Source organism: Thalassophryne amazonica, chromosome 11 (genome assembly GCF_902500255.1).
Source record: "Thalassophryne amazonica chromosome 11, fThaAma1.1, whole genome shotgun sequence".
Classification (NCBI taxonomy): Eukaryota; Metazoa; Chordata; class Actinopteri; order Batrachoidiformes; family Batrachoididae; genus Thalassophryne; species Thalassophryne amazonica.
The window spans coordinates 44,100,990-44,119,820 of record NC_047113.1 but is presented as its reverse complement, the minus strand read 5'-3'; the positions used below and the strand labels follow the sequence as shown (position 1 = coordinate 44,119,820).

At 42.7% G+C, this 18,831-nt stretch overlaps 1 protein-coding gene across 1 annotated transcript in view; it reads left to right on the top strand.

The window, feature by feature from the left end:
* Positions 1–18,831, top strand: part of flt4 (fms related receptor tyrosine kinase 4) — a 332,301-nt gene that overhangs the window by 235,926 nt on the left and 77,544 nt on the right. The window contains 1 exon segment of the mRNA XM_034181393.1: positions 15,120–15,251. Coding sequence (XP_034037284.1) covers positions 15,120–15,251 — 132 coding nt within the window.

Sequence of the window (18,831 nt, the reverse complement as noted above, 5' to 3'; positions counted from 1 at the left end):
TAACACACGACAACAGTGCCAAAAAATAAAATAAAAATCCACTGGACAGGCTGTGGAGCAGCACAGGTAACACACGACAACAGTGCTAAAAAAAAAAATAAAAATCCACTAGACAGGCTGTGGAGCAGCACAGGTAACGCACGACAACAGTGCCAAAAAATAAATAAAAATCCACTGGACAGGCTGTGGAGCAGCACAGGTAACGCACGACAACAGTGGTAAAAAATAAAATAAAAATCCACTGGACAGGCTGTGGAGCAGCACAGGTAACGCACGACAACAGTGCCAAAAAATAAAATAAAAATCCACTGGACAGGCTGTGGAGCAGCACAGGTAACGCACGACAGCAGTGCTAAAAAAAAAAAAATAAAAATAATAAAATAAAAATCCACTGGACAGGCTGTGGAGCAGCACAGGTAACGCACGACAACAGTGGTAAAAAATAAAATAAAAATCCACTAGACAGGCTGTGGAGCAGCACAGGTAACGCACGACAACAGTGCCAAAAAATAAAATAAAAATCCACTGGACAGGCTGTGGAGCAGCACAGGTAACGCACGACAACAGTGGTAAAAATAAAATAAAAATCCACTGGACAGGCTGTGGAGCAGCACAGGTAACGCACGACAACAGTGCCAAAAAATAAAATAAAAATCCACTGGACAGGCTGTGGAGCAGCACAGGTAACACACGACAACAGTGCTAAAAAAAAAAAAAATAATAATAATAAAATAAAAATCCACTGGACAGGCTGCGGAGCAGCACAGGTAACACACGACAACAGTGGTAAAAAATAAAATAAAAATCCACTGGACAGGCTGTGGAGCAGCACAGGTAACGCACGACAGCAGTGCTAAAAAAAAAATAATAAAAATAATAAATAAAAATCCACTGGACAGGCTGTGGAGCAGCACAGGTAACGCACGACAACAGTGCTAAAAAAAAATAAAATCCACTGGACAGGCTGTGGAGCAGCACAGGTAACGCACGACAGCAGTGCTAAAAAAAAAAAAATAAAAATAATAAAATAAAAATCCACTGGACAGGCTGTGGAGCAGCACAGGTAACGCACGACAACAGTGGTAAAAAATAAAATAAAAATCCACTAGACAGGCTGTGGAGCAGCACAGGTAACGCACGACAACAGTGCCAAAAAATAAAATAAAAATCCACTGGACAGGCTGTGGAGCAGCACAGGTAACGCACGACAGCAGTGCTAAAAAAAAAATAATAAAAATAATAAAATAAAAATCCACTGGACAGGCTGTGGAGCAGCACAGGTAACGCACGACAACAGTGCTAAAAAAAAATAAAAATCCACTGGACAGGCTGTGGAGCAGCACAGGTAACGCACGACAGCAGTGCTAAAAAAAAAAAAATAAAAATAATAAAATAAAAATCCACTGGACAGGCTGTGGAGCAGCACAGGTAACGCACGACAACAGTGGTAAAAAATAAATAAAAATCCACTAGACAGGCTGTGGAGCAGCACAGGTAACGCACGACAACAGTGCCAAAAAATAAAATAAAAATCCACTGGACAGGCTGTGGAGCAGCACAGGTAACGCACGACAACAGTGCCAAAAAACAAAACAAAAATCCACTGAACAGGCTGTGGAGCAGCACAGGTAACACACGACAACAGTGCCAAAAAATAAAATAAAAATCCACTGGACGGGCTGTGGAGCAGCACAGGTAACACACGACAACAGTGGTAAAAAATAAAATAAAAATCCACTGGACAGGCTGTGGAGCAGCACAGGTAACACACGACAACAGTGGTAAAAAATAAAATAAAAATCCACTGGACGGGCTGTGGAGCAGCACAGGTAACACACGACAACAGTGGTAAAAAATAAAATAAAAATCCACTGGACGGGCTGTGGAGCAGCACAGGTAACACACGACAACAGTGGTAAAAAATAAAATAAAAATCCACTGGACAGGCTGTGGAGCAGCACAGGTAACACACGACAACAGTGGTAAAAAATAAAATAAAAATCCACTGGACGGGCTGTGGAGCAGCACAGGTAACACACGACAACAGTGGTAAAAAATAAAATAAAAATCCACTGGACAGGCTGTGGAACAGCACAGGTAACGCACGACAACAGTGGTAAAAAATAAAATAAAAATCCACTGAACAGGCTGTGGAGCAGCACAGGTAACACACGACAACAGTGGTAAAAAATAAAATAAAAATCCACTGGACAGGCTGTGGAGCAGCACAGGTAACACACGACAACAGTGGTAAAAAATAAAATAAAAATCCACTGGACAGGCTGTGGAGCAGCACAGGTAACACACGACAACAGTGGTAAAAAATAAAATAAAAATCCACTGGACGGGCTGTGGAGCAGCACAGGTAACACACGACAACAGTGCTAAAAAATAAAATAAAAATCCACTGGACAGGCTGTGGAACAGCACAGGTAACGCACGACAACAGTGGTAAAAAATAAAATAAAAATCCACTGGACAGGCTGTGGAACAGCACAGGTAACACACGACAACAGTGGTAAAAAATAAAATAAAAATCCACTGGACAGGCTGTGGAACAGCACAGGTAACGCACGACAACAGTGGTAAAAAATAAAATAAAAATCCACTGGACAGGCTGTGGAACAGCACAGGTAACACACGACAACAGTGCTAAAAATAAAATAAAAATCCACTGGACAGGCTGTGGAACAGCACAGGTAACGCACGACAACAGTGCTAAAAAATAAAATAAAATAATGGTGGTCCCTCTGTTTAAGGGGGACCGGAGGGTGTGTACGAACTATAGGGGGTTCACACTCCTCAGCCTCCCCGGTAAGGTCTATTCCAGAGTACTGGAGAGGAGAATTCGACCGATGGTCGAACCTCGGATTCAGGAGGAGCAGTGTGGTTTTCGTCCTGGTCGTGGCACACTGGACTAGCTCTACACGCTCCATCGGGTGCTCGAGGGTTCATGGGAGTTCGCCCAACCAGTCCACATGTGTTTTGTGGATCTGGAGAAGGCGTTCGACCGTGTCCCTCAGGGCACTCTGTGGGGAGTGCTCTGGGAGTACGGGGTCCTTTGCTAAGGGCAGTGGTGGGCACACTTCCGATAATCCGATAACAGATAATTATCGAAGATAATGTTTTCATTATCAGATTATCTTTTTAGATAAATTTAAAAACCATCATCGGACTAATTATCTTCCGATGAATTACCGTCCAATAACTTTTAGACCATTAACGTACTAAACTAAGCTGAACAGTGAAAAACATTTTTAAAACTGTTAAAGCTGTTGAAATCTACCTGTTAATGTTCTACCCTCTGCAAACAGAAAGCATTCATCTGTAAGCAAAGGAGAACTGGTAACCAAAAAAAGTAATTTCCTTTAACACCATACTAATATAATCACAATGTCACCAAGTCATCCAGAGGCATACATGTTTAACTTATGGTTCAAATTTTAACCACTCATTTTAGACAAGTTATTTAAAATTATTGTCATGTCTGAAGTTTATAAAGTGAAAATATCAGATATATGTTTTCGTTTTAAAGTAATGTGCTAATTTTTAAGGTTTTGTGAGCACATGCTGTGCCAGGCAGCAATGCATTATGGGTAGCATAAGGTAATCTCAGACATTCACGACAGGACAAATGCATTTCAGACACTCTGTTCAGGGTCCACAGATAACAGCATTAAACTCTAGTGCCTAAAACTCTCGTGAATATATTCTCTGGGTTTATAGACGTTAGTGTATTTGCGTTTGTAAATGTAGCAGACACGGATTATCTGGAATTTTGTTTGACATTTTTTCAAGGCCGAGCAATCACTTATTTTTATTTTGATAATACTTTTTAAATGATTATAAAATTCAAGAACAAACATTGAATTTTCAGTTTCAGAATTTATTTTTTCAATCTTTTTTTATTTTCAGATTACAAAACTTTTGGCCTTGATTTAGCTCCATAGGTCTCCAGCATGACACATGCACGTGGAGGCAGAGCGGACCAATGTTTAGGGGGTGGACCGTTCAGTCTGCGACAACTATCGAGCTGATTCACTCTATGATAGAGTGTAATTTACTCTATTTAGACTGGGATTAAATACTATCCCAGCAGAGTAAATTTTATTCAGCAAAATTTCCTGTGCTGTATCATTCTGAGACTTGGACATTTACCAGTGACCTAAGGCACTGACTGGATGCCTTTGGTACCAGGTCTCTTCAGAGGATCCTTGGGTATTGCTGGAAAGACTTTGTGTCTAATGAAAGGTTACTTAGGGAAACTCTGTGTGCATTATTATTGTTGCATTATGAGGAACCCTCAGCGATGACATTCTGTACATTGCTTCGGTATTGAGGACCTCAGCTACTGAAGAAGACCACGTTGCTGTGGCAGACAGCTGGTCACTAGAGGGCACCGCCCCCTTAAAATATTTACAAAGAAAATATACTCAACATAATTACTAAATAATAAATAAGTAATGTTTTCTCAGAGAGCACGCAAGTGTCTGCCAGTGTCAGTATGCATTTAAATGTGTTCCAACACTGCATTTCAATGTTTTCATTTCTTTTAATTTTGATTAGTGAGAGTAAAGCCCGCTTCGTGGTTGCGACGCCGGTCATATGAAGATCTGTTTAAGGTTGTAAACTTTTCACTATCATGTGACATGAGGCTGAATTTTAAATAGGGCATCAAACATTCCCTCAGAGAGGCACTTCTGTGCGTCGTGGACCAGACTTTTAGACTTAAACTTAGACGACTTTATTCATCCCACCAGGGGCAATTAGTTTTAGCAGCTTACATACTGGCACACAAAACACAGTAACCACCCAATACAAAAGATACATAGAAAATAAGTTAGCCATTAAAAAAATAAATAGAATACCATGGGATGCAGTGTCATCACAACAATTTGATATTAAAAAAACTGGCATAGTTTTTCATCTTTTTTGATCTAATTTAATTGGACAGTGGACAAATCACTCATGCCCAGCGCAAGAGTTTCACTTACCCACTCTGGCCGTAATACCCAGAAAAATTACTGGTACACCAATGACTGCCGTGGCCTATGTGCTTCAAGCTTAACTTCCAGCTGCTTTTGTCTTATTTCATCTGTGTACTTTTGGATTCTGAATTGGAGATCAATGAGAGGCACTCTTTGGAATCTGTGAACATGCTTCAAAACTTTCACTTGAAACGTTTCGCTGACTGAATTCAAAACAAGAAGCCGACTGTGGGCTAACTAAGCTGCAGTACCTAGTTGTTGATTGATAATGTTAGATATCAAGGTAGGATTTCACATTATCCCAAGCAAAGATTGCAGCTGAAGCACTCTGGTGTATCGGAAGCTTTGAATCGAAGCTTTGAATCAAAGCTAGCCTCGCAAGCTGAATTCATAACTTGAAGCCAGTGGTGAGTATCATTCACAACTTCATCAAACTTCAAACAGTGAGTTTTAAAACATTTCAATGGTTCAACTACGTTAAAGATGGTCTTTATACAGATTAACATAGTAATAATAATAACACACTGTGAAGGGCCGCCTGAACAGCAGATGGTAGTTACAGGCCGACATAGTTAAAGACATTAATTATTGTCATCCAATGACAGGTGATTTTGTGTGTGTGTGTGTGTGTGTGTGTGTGTGTGTGTGTGAGAGAGAGAGAGAGAGAGAGTTAGCAATACTACTATATTTGGTTTCAAATCTCTGCTAAGTTGGCAGTTTTTGTTAGGTGCATTTCCTGAAAAGTATGAGGGTAGGCTGAAAAGTTCTAAGGCTCACTATAATGCAGTTAATGCATTACTCCTTCACGGGGAGCCTTAGAACTTTTCAGCCTACCTTCGTAATGCAGTCCTGCAGCAAGTCTCCCTTCATGAAGACATAAAGGTGCGCCCTCTTAAAAATCAATACCACCAGCTGCCACTGATGGCAACTTTCGAGAGGTGAGGATGAATGGATTGTCTTTCTGGGTGGTTGCCATCCAGGACCGCGCCGGTTCTGCGTTGCAGTGGATGAGGCAGTGTACTGCACCACTGCGTGCTCCCAGACTTGAGTTGACTTAATTTCTCTTATTCCCTTCTCACCCTTATCCATTTGGATTATTCTGTGCAGCAGGACCTCACAGACACACAAAGGAGCAGGTGACAGTCTAAAACACAGTCCTCCAAAAGAATTCCACATCGATCACATCCTGAGCAGATGTCACCGCTGTCTCCTGCTGCTCCTGCCACAGTATACAGTAGTGTTCAGAATAATAGTAGTGCTATGTGACTAAAAGGATTAATCCAGGTTTTGAGTTTATTTCTTATTGTTACATGGGAAACAAGGTACCAGTAGATTCAGTAGATTCTCACAAATCCAACAAGACCAAGCATTCATGATATGCACACTCTTAATGCTATGAAATTGGGCTATTAGTAAAAAAAAAGTAGAAAAGGGGGTGTTCGCAATAATAGTAGCATCTGCTGTTGACGATACAAACTCAAAACTATTATGTTCAAACTGCTTTTTTAGCAATCCTGTGAATCACTAAACTAGTATTTAGTTGTATAACCACAGTTTTTCATGATTTCTTCACATCTGCGAGGCATTAATTTTGTTGGTTTGGAACCAAGATTTTGCTCGTTTACTAGTGTGCTTGGGGTCATTGTCTTGTTGAAACACCCATTTCAAGGGCATATCCTCTTCAGCATAAGGCAACATGACCTCTTCAAGTATTTTGACATATCCAAACTGATCCATGATGCCTGGTATGCGATATATAGGCCCAACACCATAGTAGGAGAAACATACCCATATCATGATGCTTGCACCACCATGCTTCACTGTCTTCACTGTGAACTGTGGCTTGAATCCAGAGTTTGGGGGTCGTCTTACAAAATGTCTGCGGCCCTTGGACCCCCAAAAAAAAATTTTACTCTCATCAGTCCACAAAATATTCCTCCATTTCTCTTTAGGCCAGTTGATGTGTTCTTTGGCAAATTGTAACCTCTTCTGCACATGTCTTTTATTTAACAGAGGGACTTTGTGGGGGATTCTTGCAAATAAATTAGCTTCACACAGGCATCTTCTAACTGTCACAGCACTTACAGGTAACTCCAGACTGTCTTTGATCATCCTGGAGGAGATGAAGGCGGCGCTGAGGGGGCCAGCATGGATCTGAGTGACAGGAGATGCTCTGGGTTCACACAGAGGGGCCCCTGGGACATGTGGCTCTTCGTGGATAATTAATGAGTTATGAAGACAGGATTTGAGAAGTGTGGCAGGAATTTAATGAGGGAGAGAGAGAGAGATGGGGAGGGAAAGAAAGAGGACAGAAGATGAAGAGTAAGAGGGAGGAGAGAATTAATTCTTCATTATTTTACTAATGTCCATTTATGCTTTATTCCAGTGGTTCTCAAACAGTGGGGCATGGCCCTGCAAGATGTGCAGAGGCAGTTGGGCAGGCAGAGGGGACAGAGTGTGTGTGTGTGTGTGTGTGTGCGTGTGTGTGTGTGTGTGTGTGTGTGTGTGTGTGTGTGTGTGTGTGTGTGTGTGTGTGTGTGTGTGTGTGTGTGTGTGTGTGTACCTGGGGTATTACACATCAGCTAAAGTCAAATGTTATTTATCCATCCATCCATCCATCCATTTTCTTCCTCTTTATCCAGAGTCGGGTCACGGGGGCAGCAGCTCAAGCAAAGCTGCCCAGACCTCCCGATCCACACACACCTCCTCCAGCTCCTCCAGGGGAACCCCAAGGCGTTCCCAAGCCAGCCGAGAGACGTAGTCCCTCCAGCGTGTCCTGGGTCTTCCCCGGGGCCTCCTCCCGATGCTCGGAACACCTCTCCAGCAAGGCGTCCAGGGGACATCCGGAAAAGATGCCCGAGCCACCTCAACTGGCTCCTTTCGACGTGGAGGAGTAGCGGCTTGACTCCAAGCTCCTCCCGAGTGACCGAACTCCTCGCCCTATCTCTAAGGGAGCGCCCTGCCAAACTCATCTCAGCCGCTTGTACTCGCGATCTCGTTCTTTCGGTCATGATCCAAATCTCATGACCATAGGTGGGGATTGGAATGTAGATTGATTGGTAAATCGAGAGCTTTGTTCCCCTACTCAGCTCTCTCTTCACCACGATGGTCCGATACAGCGACCGCATCACTGTAGATGCTGCACCGATCCGTCTGTTGATCTCACGCTCCATCCGTCCCTCACTCGTGAACAAGACCCCGAGATACTTAAACTCCTCCACTTGAGGCAAGGACACTCCACCGACCTGAAGAGGGCAAAGCACCTTTTTCTGGTCGAGAACCATGGCCTCGGATTTGGAGGTGCTGATTTTCATCCCAGACGCTTCACACTCAGCTGCAAACCGTCCCAGTGCATGCTGAAGGTCCTGATTTGACAAAGCCAACAGAACCACATCGTCCGCAAACAGCAGAGATGAGATTCTGTGGTTCCCAAACCAGACCCCCTCTACACCCTGGCTGTGCCTAGAAAGTCTGTCCATAAAGATAATGAACAGAACCGGTCACAAAGGGCAGCCCTGGCGGAGGCCAACGTGCACTGGAAACAGGTTTGACTTACTACCGGCAATGCGAACCAAGCTCCTGCTGCGGTCGTACAGGGACCAGATAGCCCTAGGCAAAGGACCCCGGACCCCGTACTCCCGGAGCACCCCCCACAGGGTGCCCCGAGGGACACGGTCAAACTCCTTCTCCAGATCCACAAAGCACATATGGACTGGTTGGGCGAACTCCCATGAACCCTCGAGTACCCGATGGAGCGTGTAGAGCTGATCCAGTGTGCCGCAACCAGGATGAAAACCACACTGCTCCTCCTGAATCTGAGGTTCGACTATCGGTCGAATTCTCCTCTCCAGTACTCTGGAATAGACCTTACCGGGGAGGCTGAGGAGTGTGATCCCCCTGTAGTTGGAACACACCCTCCGGTTCCCCTTCTTAAACAGAGGGACCACCACCCTGGTCTGCCAATCCAGAGGCACTGTCCCCAACCGCCACGCGATGTTGCAGAGGTGTGTCAGCCAAGACAGTCCCACAACATCCAGAGATTTAAGGTACTCAGGACGGATTTCATCCACTCCAGGAGCCTTGCCACTGAGGAGCTTTCTAACCACCTCGGTGACTTCGGCCTGGGTAATGGATGAGTCTTCCTCTGAGTCCCCAGTCTCTGCTTCCTCTTTGGAAGACGTGACGATGGGATTGAGGAGATCCTGGAGGTATTTCTTCCACTGCTCGACAACATCCCCAGTCAGGGTCAACAGCTCCCCACCCGCACCGTAGACCGTGCTGGTGGAGAGCAGCTTCCGCCTCCTGAGGCGTCGGACGGTTTTCCACAATTTCTTTGAGGCAGACCGATAGTCCTCCTCCATGGCCTCCCCGAACTCCTCCCAGACCCGACTTTTTGCCTCTGCAACCACACGGGCTGCGGCACGCTTGGCCTGCCGGTACCTGTCAGCTGCCTCCGGGGTCCCACCTACCAACAAAGACAAGTAGGACTCCTTCTTCAGCTTGACAGCATCCCTTACTTCCGGCGTCCACCACCGGGTTCAGGGATTGCCGCCGCAACAAGCACCAGAGACCTTGTGACCACAGCTATGAGCGGCCGCATTGACAGTGGAGGTGGAGAACATGGTCCACTCGGACTCCATGTCTCCAACCTCCCCCGGGATAGGCTGAGACAATAGTGAGAGACCTGTCCCCGACCCGAAGGCATAGGGACGCGACCCTCTCGTTCACCGGAGTGAACTCCAACACATGGCGACTATCTGGGGAGCAATAAGCAATGCGACTCCAGCTCTCTGCCTCTCCCCGTGGGCAACGCCAGAAAAGTGGAGCGTTCAGCCCCTCTCCAGGAGTTGGGTACCCGAGCCCAAGCTGTGTGTGGAGGTGAGCCCGACTATATCTAGTCGGTATCTCTCAACCTCCCGCACAAGCTCAGGCTCCCCCCCCCAGTGAGGTGACATTCCACGTCCCAACAGCCAGGGGCTGTGAGCATGGATCGGGCCGCTGGGCCACCCGCCCTCGACCGCCACCCAGTCCTCTCTGCACCCGACCCCCATGGCCCCCTCTGCAGGTGTTGAACCCACAGGAGGGCGGGCCCACGTCGCTCTTTCGGGCTGAGCCCGGCCGGGCCCCATGGGCTAAGGCCCGATGATGTTATTTATTTGTTATTTCATTCTGCAAAATTAATCAAGATTGAAATTTACAGGAAAAACTGAGAAAACATGTTTAGCAGTTTTTTGTTTGTTTGTTTGTTTTTTTAAACTAACAAATCTCATCACACCACAGACAATGGAAGGCTACACACATTACTGAAGTGACGATGAAGGAGATAACATGGCTGAATATTAATATATTAATTATTATATTATGTGTTACCTGAAAGAGTATTTTGTGTGTGTGTGAGAGAGAGAGAGCAAGCAAGAGAGAGATGTATAATATCCAGAGTCACACATATTTTAATATTGTAGATTAGTGGTTGTAATTTATCTTCACTGAAAACTTTCTGAATAACATATTAACGTTCACGGCTCTCTTTTAAGCCAAAGTGCAAAACCGGCAATTTGTGCAAATGGCAAGTGGCTACGTGAATGGTATAATTATCAGTGAATGGATATTTTTACCCTAATTACACATTAATCAGTCCGCTATTGTTTGCCATATTTTTTTTCTATTTTCTTACAGCTGCTCTGAATCCTTTTTCTTTTTTGTAAGTACAACCCCTGGCAAAAATTATGGAATCACCGGCCTCAGAGGATGTTCGTTCAGTTGTTTAATTTTGTAGAAAAAAAGCAGATCACAGACATGACACAAAACTAAAGTCATTTCAAATGGCAACTTTCTGGCTTTAAGAAATACTATAAGAAATCAAGAAAAAAAGATTGTGGCAGTCAGTAACGGTTACTTTTTTAGACCAAGCAGAGGAAAAAAATATGGAATCACTCAATTCTGAGGAAAAAATTATGGAATCACCCTGTAAATTTTCATCCCCCAAATTAACACCTGCATCAAATCAGATCTGCTCATTGACATTGACCCTATGCCATGACATTGACCCTATGTGTCTTTTTGCAAGGAATGTTTTTGCAATTTTTGCTGTATGGCAAGATGCATTATCATCTTGAAAAATGATTTCATCATCCCCAAACATCCTTTCAATTGTCCAAAATATCAACATAAACTTGTGCATTTATTGATGATGTAATGACAGCCATCTCCCCAGTGCCTTTACCTGACATGCAGCCCCATATCATCAATGACTGTGGAAATTTACATGTTCTCTTCAGGCAGTCATCTTTATAAATCTCATTGGAAAGGCACCAAACAAAAGTTCCAGCATCATCACCTTGCCCAATGCAGATTCGAGATTCATCATTGAATATCACTTTCATCCAGTCATCCACAGTCCACAATTGCTTTTCCTTAGCCCATTGTAACCTTGTTTTTTTCTGTTTAGGTGTTAATGATGCCTTTCGTTTAGCTTTTCTGTATGTAAATCCCATTTCCTTTAGGCGGTTTCTTACAGTTCGGTCACAGACGTTGACTCCAGTCTCCTCCCATTTGTTCCTCATTTGTTTTGTTGGACATTTTTAGATTTTTGAGACATATTGCTTTAAGTTTTCTGTCTTGACGCTTTGATGTCTTCCTTGGTCTACCAGTATGTTTGCCTTTAACAACCTTCCCATGTTGTTTGTATTTGGTCCAGAGTTTAGACACAGCTGACTGTGAACAACCAACATCTTTTGCAACATTGCGTGATGATTTACTCTCTTTTAAGAGTTTGATAATCCTCTCCTTTGTTTCAATTGACATCTCTCGTGTTGGAGCCATGATTCATGTTAGTCCACTTGGTGCAACAGCTCTCCAAGGTGTGTTCACTCCTTTTTAGATGCAGACTAACGAGCAGATCTGATATGATGCAGGTGTTAATTTGGGGGATGAAAATTTACAGGGTGATTCCATAATTTTTTCCTCAGAATTGAGTGATTCCATATTTTTTTCCTCTGCTTGGTCTAAAAAAGTAACCATTACTGACTGCCACAATCTTTTTTTCTTGATTTTTTATAGTGTTTCTTAAAGCCAGAAAGTTGTCATTTGAAATGACTTTAGTTTTGTGTCATGTCTGTGATCTGCTTTTTTCTACAAAATTAAACAACTGAATGAACATCCTCTGAGGCCGGTGATTCCATAATTTTTGCCAGGGGTTGTACATACTGCACATGCCTTGATTCCTCATAAGCTTCTATTAGTAGCAGTTACTGATTGCATGAGTTTAAAGTACGCTGCACATGTTTCTCTATTTCAGCATCCATAAATCTGAAATTGAACTCATGCTGCACTGAAGAAAACCACAAACGCTCCTTTATTTGGATTACTTGCACCGTGCTTGAACTAGTCACTCCTCCTCAGCCTGGACTGTCCATCACGAAACATAATTTAAGTTACTGTATTAACGAGGCTAGGTCAAGCTTGGCTTTGTCTCTCATCCTGGATTTCTTAATTCTGCCTTTGCAAAATACTCGTACCCATCTGAATCTATGAATGCATCTGTCCACAACAACAACAACGATAAATTATATGATTTCATATCTGTGTCAGTTCAGCTGACAGTGTGAATGCAGTCTAAAATGTACAAAGAAACAATTTTTTGCAGTAATATAAAAAGAAAATGCTCATCAAGTGCAGAAATCCTCTTTCAGTAAACCTAATTTTTTTTTAAAAAAAGCACCTTTTGTTACTATTTTGTCAAACATTATTAACATTTGCCCAATGGTAGGGCTCCTTCACACATAGTGCGAATTTGGTCGAATTATGGCGAAACAGTTCCAGTTAACGAACCACAAATACATTGTGCCGGCGTGCAGGCATGTACGATCCTGCTGCGAAGGTGTTGTGCACGCTAGTGCACGAACACAGTGCGAGCAACTGGAGCATGTGGAATCACATCACACCACTGCAGACTGTTTTCGTGATGATAGAAAATGTGTGGCTATTTGTACTAAGTGCCACACGAGCTGTGATAGATGTGTGTGTCAGCAGCAATTAGGCTGACACCTGGCATGAGAGGGTTTGATGGGCTCACACAGTGCACACTCTGTCTTTCAGCCGATGGTGTGCGCAAATAGTTGTAGCAACAAGTGCACGAGGCGTTCAAGGCAGCTACGAATTTACATGTTTTGCATATGATTCCTGCTTCAAGCGCACTTCGACCACACTCGCACTATGAGTGAAGCAGCCCTTATATTCATAATTTGTTTTTCATATCCAAAGTGCACAAAAAAGAACAATTTAAGCAACATTGTAATGAGCCAAACAATGCTAAACTGTCAAAATGCCAGAAATCTGCCCATGTCTACAGCTGCTGTAATAAAGTTTCGGACAGAACTATATCAAGTTGAACTTTTTTTAGTTTGTTCGCAGTTAGTGGTCTGATTTATTGCTAAATTGTGTTTTTATTGTGATGTGCAGTAGGACAGGGTTCAACAACTGATTTTCATCTATTCTGTCAGAGATTAGACAAAGGGGCGGGGCCAGGGCAGTTTACAGCTCTGCATTACAAGAAAGGTTACTTTGTTAATGAATGGTAATGAAAATATTGATAGGAACCTGGAATAGAAGCCATTATATGGTGCACAACAAGAAGCTGCTTCAGGAAGGGCATCTGGTGTAAAATTTGTGCCAAATCAACATGCAGATCCATGCAGGATCGATTTTAGTGACTCTGAGCAAAAATGAGAGCAGCCAAAAGAATCACAAATTGGAAAGATATTGATAAAGGGGGGGTGGATTAAAACAGATTAGTTTGCATGGTGAAATGAGGCTGCTGCACAGTACACCAGACAGCAGACAGACGTCTGTCACACCACAGTGGGGAAACGTCTGTGGGCTTATCAGGACCACACTGAAGAGCTGATCTCACTGAAAAGATCATCTTCCACTGGCAAATGTCTGCAGGATGATTCTGAATGTGCTGAATTATTTCTGTCCACTCGTGAAAGAAATAATGAGGAAAATAGTTCAGCACAGACTGAAAACTGCTTCAGCTGTCTGATTGATACATGCTGTCTGGTGTGACTTATGTTTGAATTTTTACCTGGTACCATTATAGCTGAGCGTGTGTTTATAAAAAGGAGAGGAGGTCAGGTCCGGTCACACCACCTCGGGTTCTGGATGAAACCACCCAGGTAGGCAACTGGCCCAACCCGACCTCTCAGAAGTATCCATCTGTCTGCCACAGCCAGATGAAATATGGGCATCACTCCAACCACAGAGAAATGCGCCACATGGCCAAAGTTTTGTAGCTGGCACTCCCTGACAATCCTCATCCTAGTCTCCCTAAGTAACCACTTGCGTGACACAATCATTCTAGCGGTACCCAAGGATCCTTCAAAAAGAACTGGTGTCAAAGACATCCAGACATCTCAGGTCACTGGTTAGAGTCCAAGTCTTACAACCTGTAGCACCCAGGACCCTAAAGACTTGAACCTTTGTTCTCCTGCAAAGATATCAGCATCAGCAAACACCTCTGTCCAAGGACCTCATGACTCCTTAATCTCTTCCCAGGCAGCTCTTGAGCTGAAAGGCCAAGAAACCATACATGAATGTTGCAGCTTAGATAAGCAAACCTGTCTAAAGGTTCCACATATTGACTGCATACAGATACACTTCTGATGGTTGATTCTAGAAAGCCTAGATCTTGGTCTTGATCCATAACTATCACAAACCCAGGCACTCTGATTCGTCACTAAGACTGTGTGTGTGTGTGTGTGTGTGTGTGTGTGTGTGTGTGTGTGTGTGTGTGTGTGTGTGTGTGTGTGTGTGTGTGTGTGTGTGTGTGTGTGTGTGGACGCTTGTCAGAATCATAATCAGATTCAGAATGGCCTTTATTCGCCAAGTATCTGAAGGAATACAAGGAATTTGACTTCAGTTTGAGCTGTGCTCTGTCTGTACAGGCATGTGCAATTATACACTAAATATTGAGTAATTCACAGTAAAAATGTTCAAACAGGAAATGTGCAAATAAAATAAAATGTGCAATTAAAAAATGTGTGTCTACATGCATGCATGTGGATCCAGGTCATTAAAAGAACCTAACTTTTTCTCAAAAAAACATTGGTTTGCATGGCTGTATTATCACAGGAATCCAGCTGCAGGATTCAAACCGCACACTGAGCATCCAGCGTGTGAGAGAGGAGGACGCTGGTCTTTACACTTGCACTGCCTGTAACCAGCGTGGTTGTGTCCACTCCTCAGCTGCCATCCAGGTCATCGGTAAGAACACACACAGATACACACCTGATTATACACACCCTCCCCACTGGCATGCTACTTTAATTTTTGAAGTGCAGTCAGGTCTGAAATCACAGTCTCCCTCACAGTTGACTCCCATAGTGACCTCTCGCATATTTCTCCTCCGCTTGAAGATACAGTGCATCCAGAAAGTATGTAAAGAGTTGCACTCTTTCCACATTTTGTTTTATTACAGCCTTATTCCAAAATGGATGAAACTAATTTTTTTCCTCAAACTTCACACAATACCCCATAATGACAAAATGTTTGTTTTTTTTTACATTTTTAGAAATTTATTCAAAAATAACTAAGAAATCACATGCACATAAGTATTCACAGTCTTTGCCATGAAGCTCAAAATGGAGCTCAGGTGCATCCACTGTTTCCATCCTTATGTGGCCCAGCCAGAGCCCAGACCTGAATCCGGTTGAACACTGAACATCTCTGGAGAGATCTGAAAATGGCTGTGTACTGACACTCCCCATCCAACTTGATGGAGCTTGAGAGGTGCTGCAAAGCGGAACGGGCAAAACTGCCCAATCATAGGTGCCCAAGCTTGTGGCATCATGTTTCAGAAGACTTGAGGTTGTAATTCCTGCCAAAGGTGCATCAACAACATATTGAGCAAAGGATGTGAATACTTATGTACACGTGATTTCTTAGTTTTTAATTACATCTGCGTTTATTTGTCATCTGTCTGTCTGTCTGTTAGCAGGAGTACGTCAAAACTAATGTACCGATTTTGATGAAATTTTCACCACAGATAGATATTAGGCCATGGAAGAACCCATTAAATTTTGGAGGTGATCTGGATCCAGATTCTGGATGAAGTGTCACTTTATATAGGCTTTGAAGGATTACTGTTAGCAGGAATACTTCAAAAGTACTGCACAGGTTTTGATGAAATTTTCAATACAGATAGATATATATTAGGCCATGGAAGACTCCATTAAATTTTAGAGGTGATCTGGATCCAAATCAGGATTCTGGATCACGATTCACTTTATAGAGGCTTTGAAGGATTACGTCAAAACTCCTTCACGGATTCTCACCAAATTTTCACCACGGATACATATTAGGCCATGGAAGACTCCATTAAATTTTGGAAGTGATCCAGAGCCGAATCCAGATTCTGGAAGAAGATGGTTCTTTATATAGGCTTTGAAGGATTAAGTCAAAACTCCTTCACGGATTCTCACCAAATTTTCACCACGGATATATATTAGGCCATGGAAGACTCCATTAAATTTTGGAAATGATTCAGAGCTGAATCCGGATTCTGGAACAAGGTGATTCTTTATGTGTGCTTTGAAGGATTACATCAAACCTACTTCACGGATTCTCACCAAATTTGCACCACAGATAGATATTAGGGCATGGAAGACTCCACTAAATGTTGGAGTTCATATGGATCCATATTTCGCTTTATATAGGTTTTGGAGGATTACTTCAAAACTACTTCACAGATTCTCACCAAATTTTCACCACAGATAGATGTTAGCTGATGGAAAACTCCATTAAATTGTGGCGGTGATCCAGATCCAGATTGGCAGATGTCAGAAATCTCTGATTGCTTTTGTTTTTAATAAAGTAAGTCCCTTCGGCTGCTCCCTTGTTTGCACTCGGGGTCGCCACAGCAAATCCAAGGTGGATCTGCATGTTGAATTGGCACGGGTTTTACGCCGGAAGCCCTTCCTGATGCAACTCCACATTACATGGAGAAATGTGGCAGGGGTGGGATTTGAACCCAGAACCTTCTGCACTGAAACCAAGTGTATTAACCACTTGGCCACCACCCCTGCATATTGCTCTTGTTTTTAATAAATTTGCAAAAATAATTTAAAAAAACAACTTTTTCATGTTGTCATTATGGAATGCTGTGAGTAGAATTTTCAGGGAAAAAATGTATTTACTCCATACCATGCACTGTATTTATCTTGCATAAATGTCATGAAAACCAAATCAGTATCTGCAGTCATCTTTTCTGTTTGAAATGAATCATTTAATTTTTTGAGGAAAGTAGTGTGACTGAAAGGGCTCCTCAGCTGGACAAACAGGAAGCTTGCTAAATGTTTCTGATTCGGGATTCAAGTTGCAGCTGGTGTATGAATTGGTTCATGTTAGGTACCACTGCAAAATGCTTTGGCCGTCAATGTCAAAGCTTGACTAAAAATGCAGTTTGTTCATGATGGATGGCTGAACTGAGCAAACGGCTCTTTAGCATATTGATGTAATGCAGTGTTTCCTCCACACACCCTCCATCCAATAATGAATTAGAAGTATAAAAATCGACTCAAGCAGAATTTGTTAATGTCATCTTTTCACATGTGGAGAAGAAGAAGCAAGTTTTATATATGTACAGTGTAACCCCAAATCAGAAAAAATTGGGACTGAATGCAAAATTAAACAAACAAAAACAGTGATTCATACATTTACTTTGACTTCTGTTTCTTTGGCGATCATATGACCCCAAGATATTTCATTTTTTTTCTAGTCAGCTTAATTTTATTTGTTAATATGCATCCATTCATGCATTTAAGACCTGCAACATATTCCAAAACAACAAAAACAAAATTTACTACTTTGTAATGTCATTCCTTCTCATAACACTTAAAAGACATTTTGGCATTATGGGATACCAAGTGATAAAGCCTTTTAAACTGTAAATGTTATTTTGTCCTGTTCTTCCTGCACACACATCTTAAGGTGTGCAAAAGTACGGTGTCACACATTCTCTGAGGACAGGCCAGGACTGCAGCCAGGCCAGTCCAGTATCCTCTTATTCTGCAGCTATGCCTTTGTAATGTGTGCAGAATGTGGTTTTGCAGTATATTATTGAAAAATGTATGGACGTCCCTGGAAAATTTGTCTTGAAGCCAGCATATGTTGCTCTGAAATATCAGTGAACCTTTCTGCACTAATGCTTCCATCACAGAAGTGTAAATTTCCTTCGTCAAGGGCACTGATACAACCCCATAACCATAACAGACCCTGCCTTTTGGATGGTCCTTTTCACTTTTGGTCAGCATCCATTTTTTCAAAAAATGATCTGAAATACTGATTTGTTTGACCACAGTGCATGTTGATACTATGTAATGAGCCAATCCAGATGCCTCCAAGCCCAGAGAAGTTGAGTCTACTTTTGACAATGCTAACATAAAGCTTCTTTTTACAAAGTAAAGGTCTAAGTGGCATTTGTGAAATAAATTCCATATTGTAGTGCTTGACAACGGTTTTCTAAAGTAATCCCTTGCCCTTGTGGTTATATCACCTATTGATGAATGACCGTTCTTGCAGTGTCATCTCAGGGTTTGGATATTATGGGTCTTCATCTTAAGCCCCTTTCACACTGGCGTATTTGTAGAGCTGTGTATTGCAGCGTTGTGTTTCATTTAAATATGCCCGAAATGCTCGCATACTCAGCCTTTTTCCGTCTTCGTGGATCTGCTTGCAGCTGCGTATGTTCGCTTTTTAATATGTGCACATAGTCGCGTGTACCTTGTCGCTATTTAAAACCAGTTCACTCCCGTTGGCTGTGCAGAACACATCACTGCACTTGGAA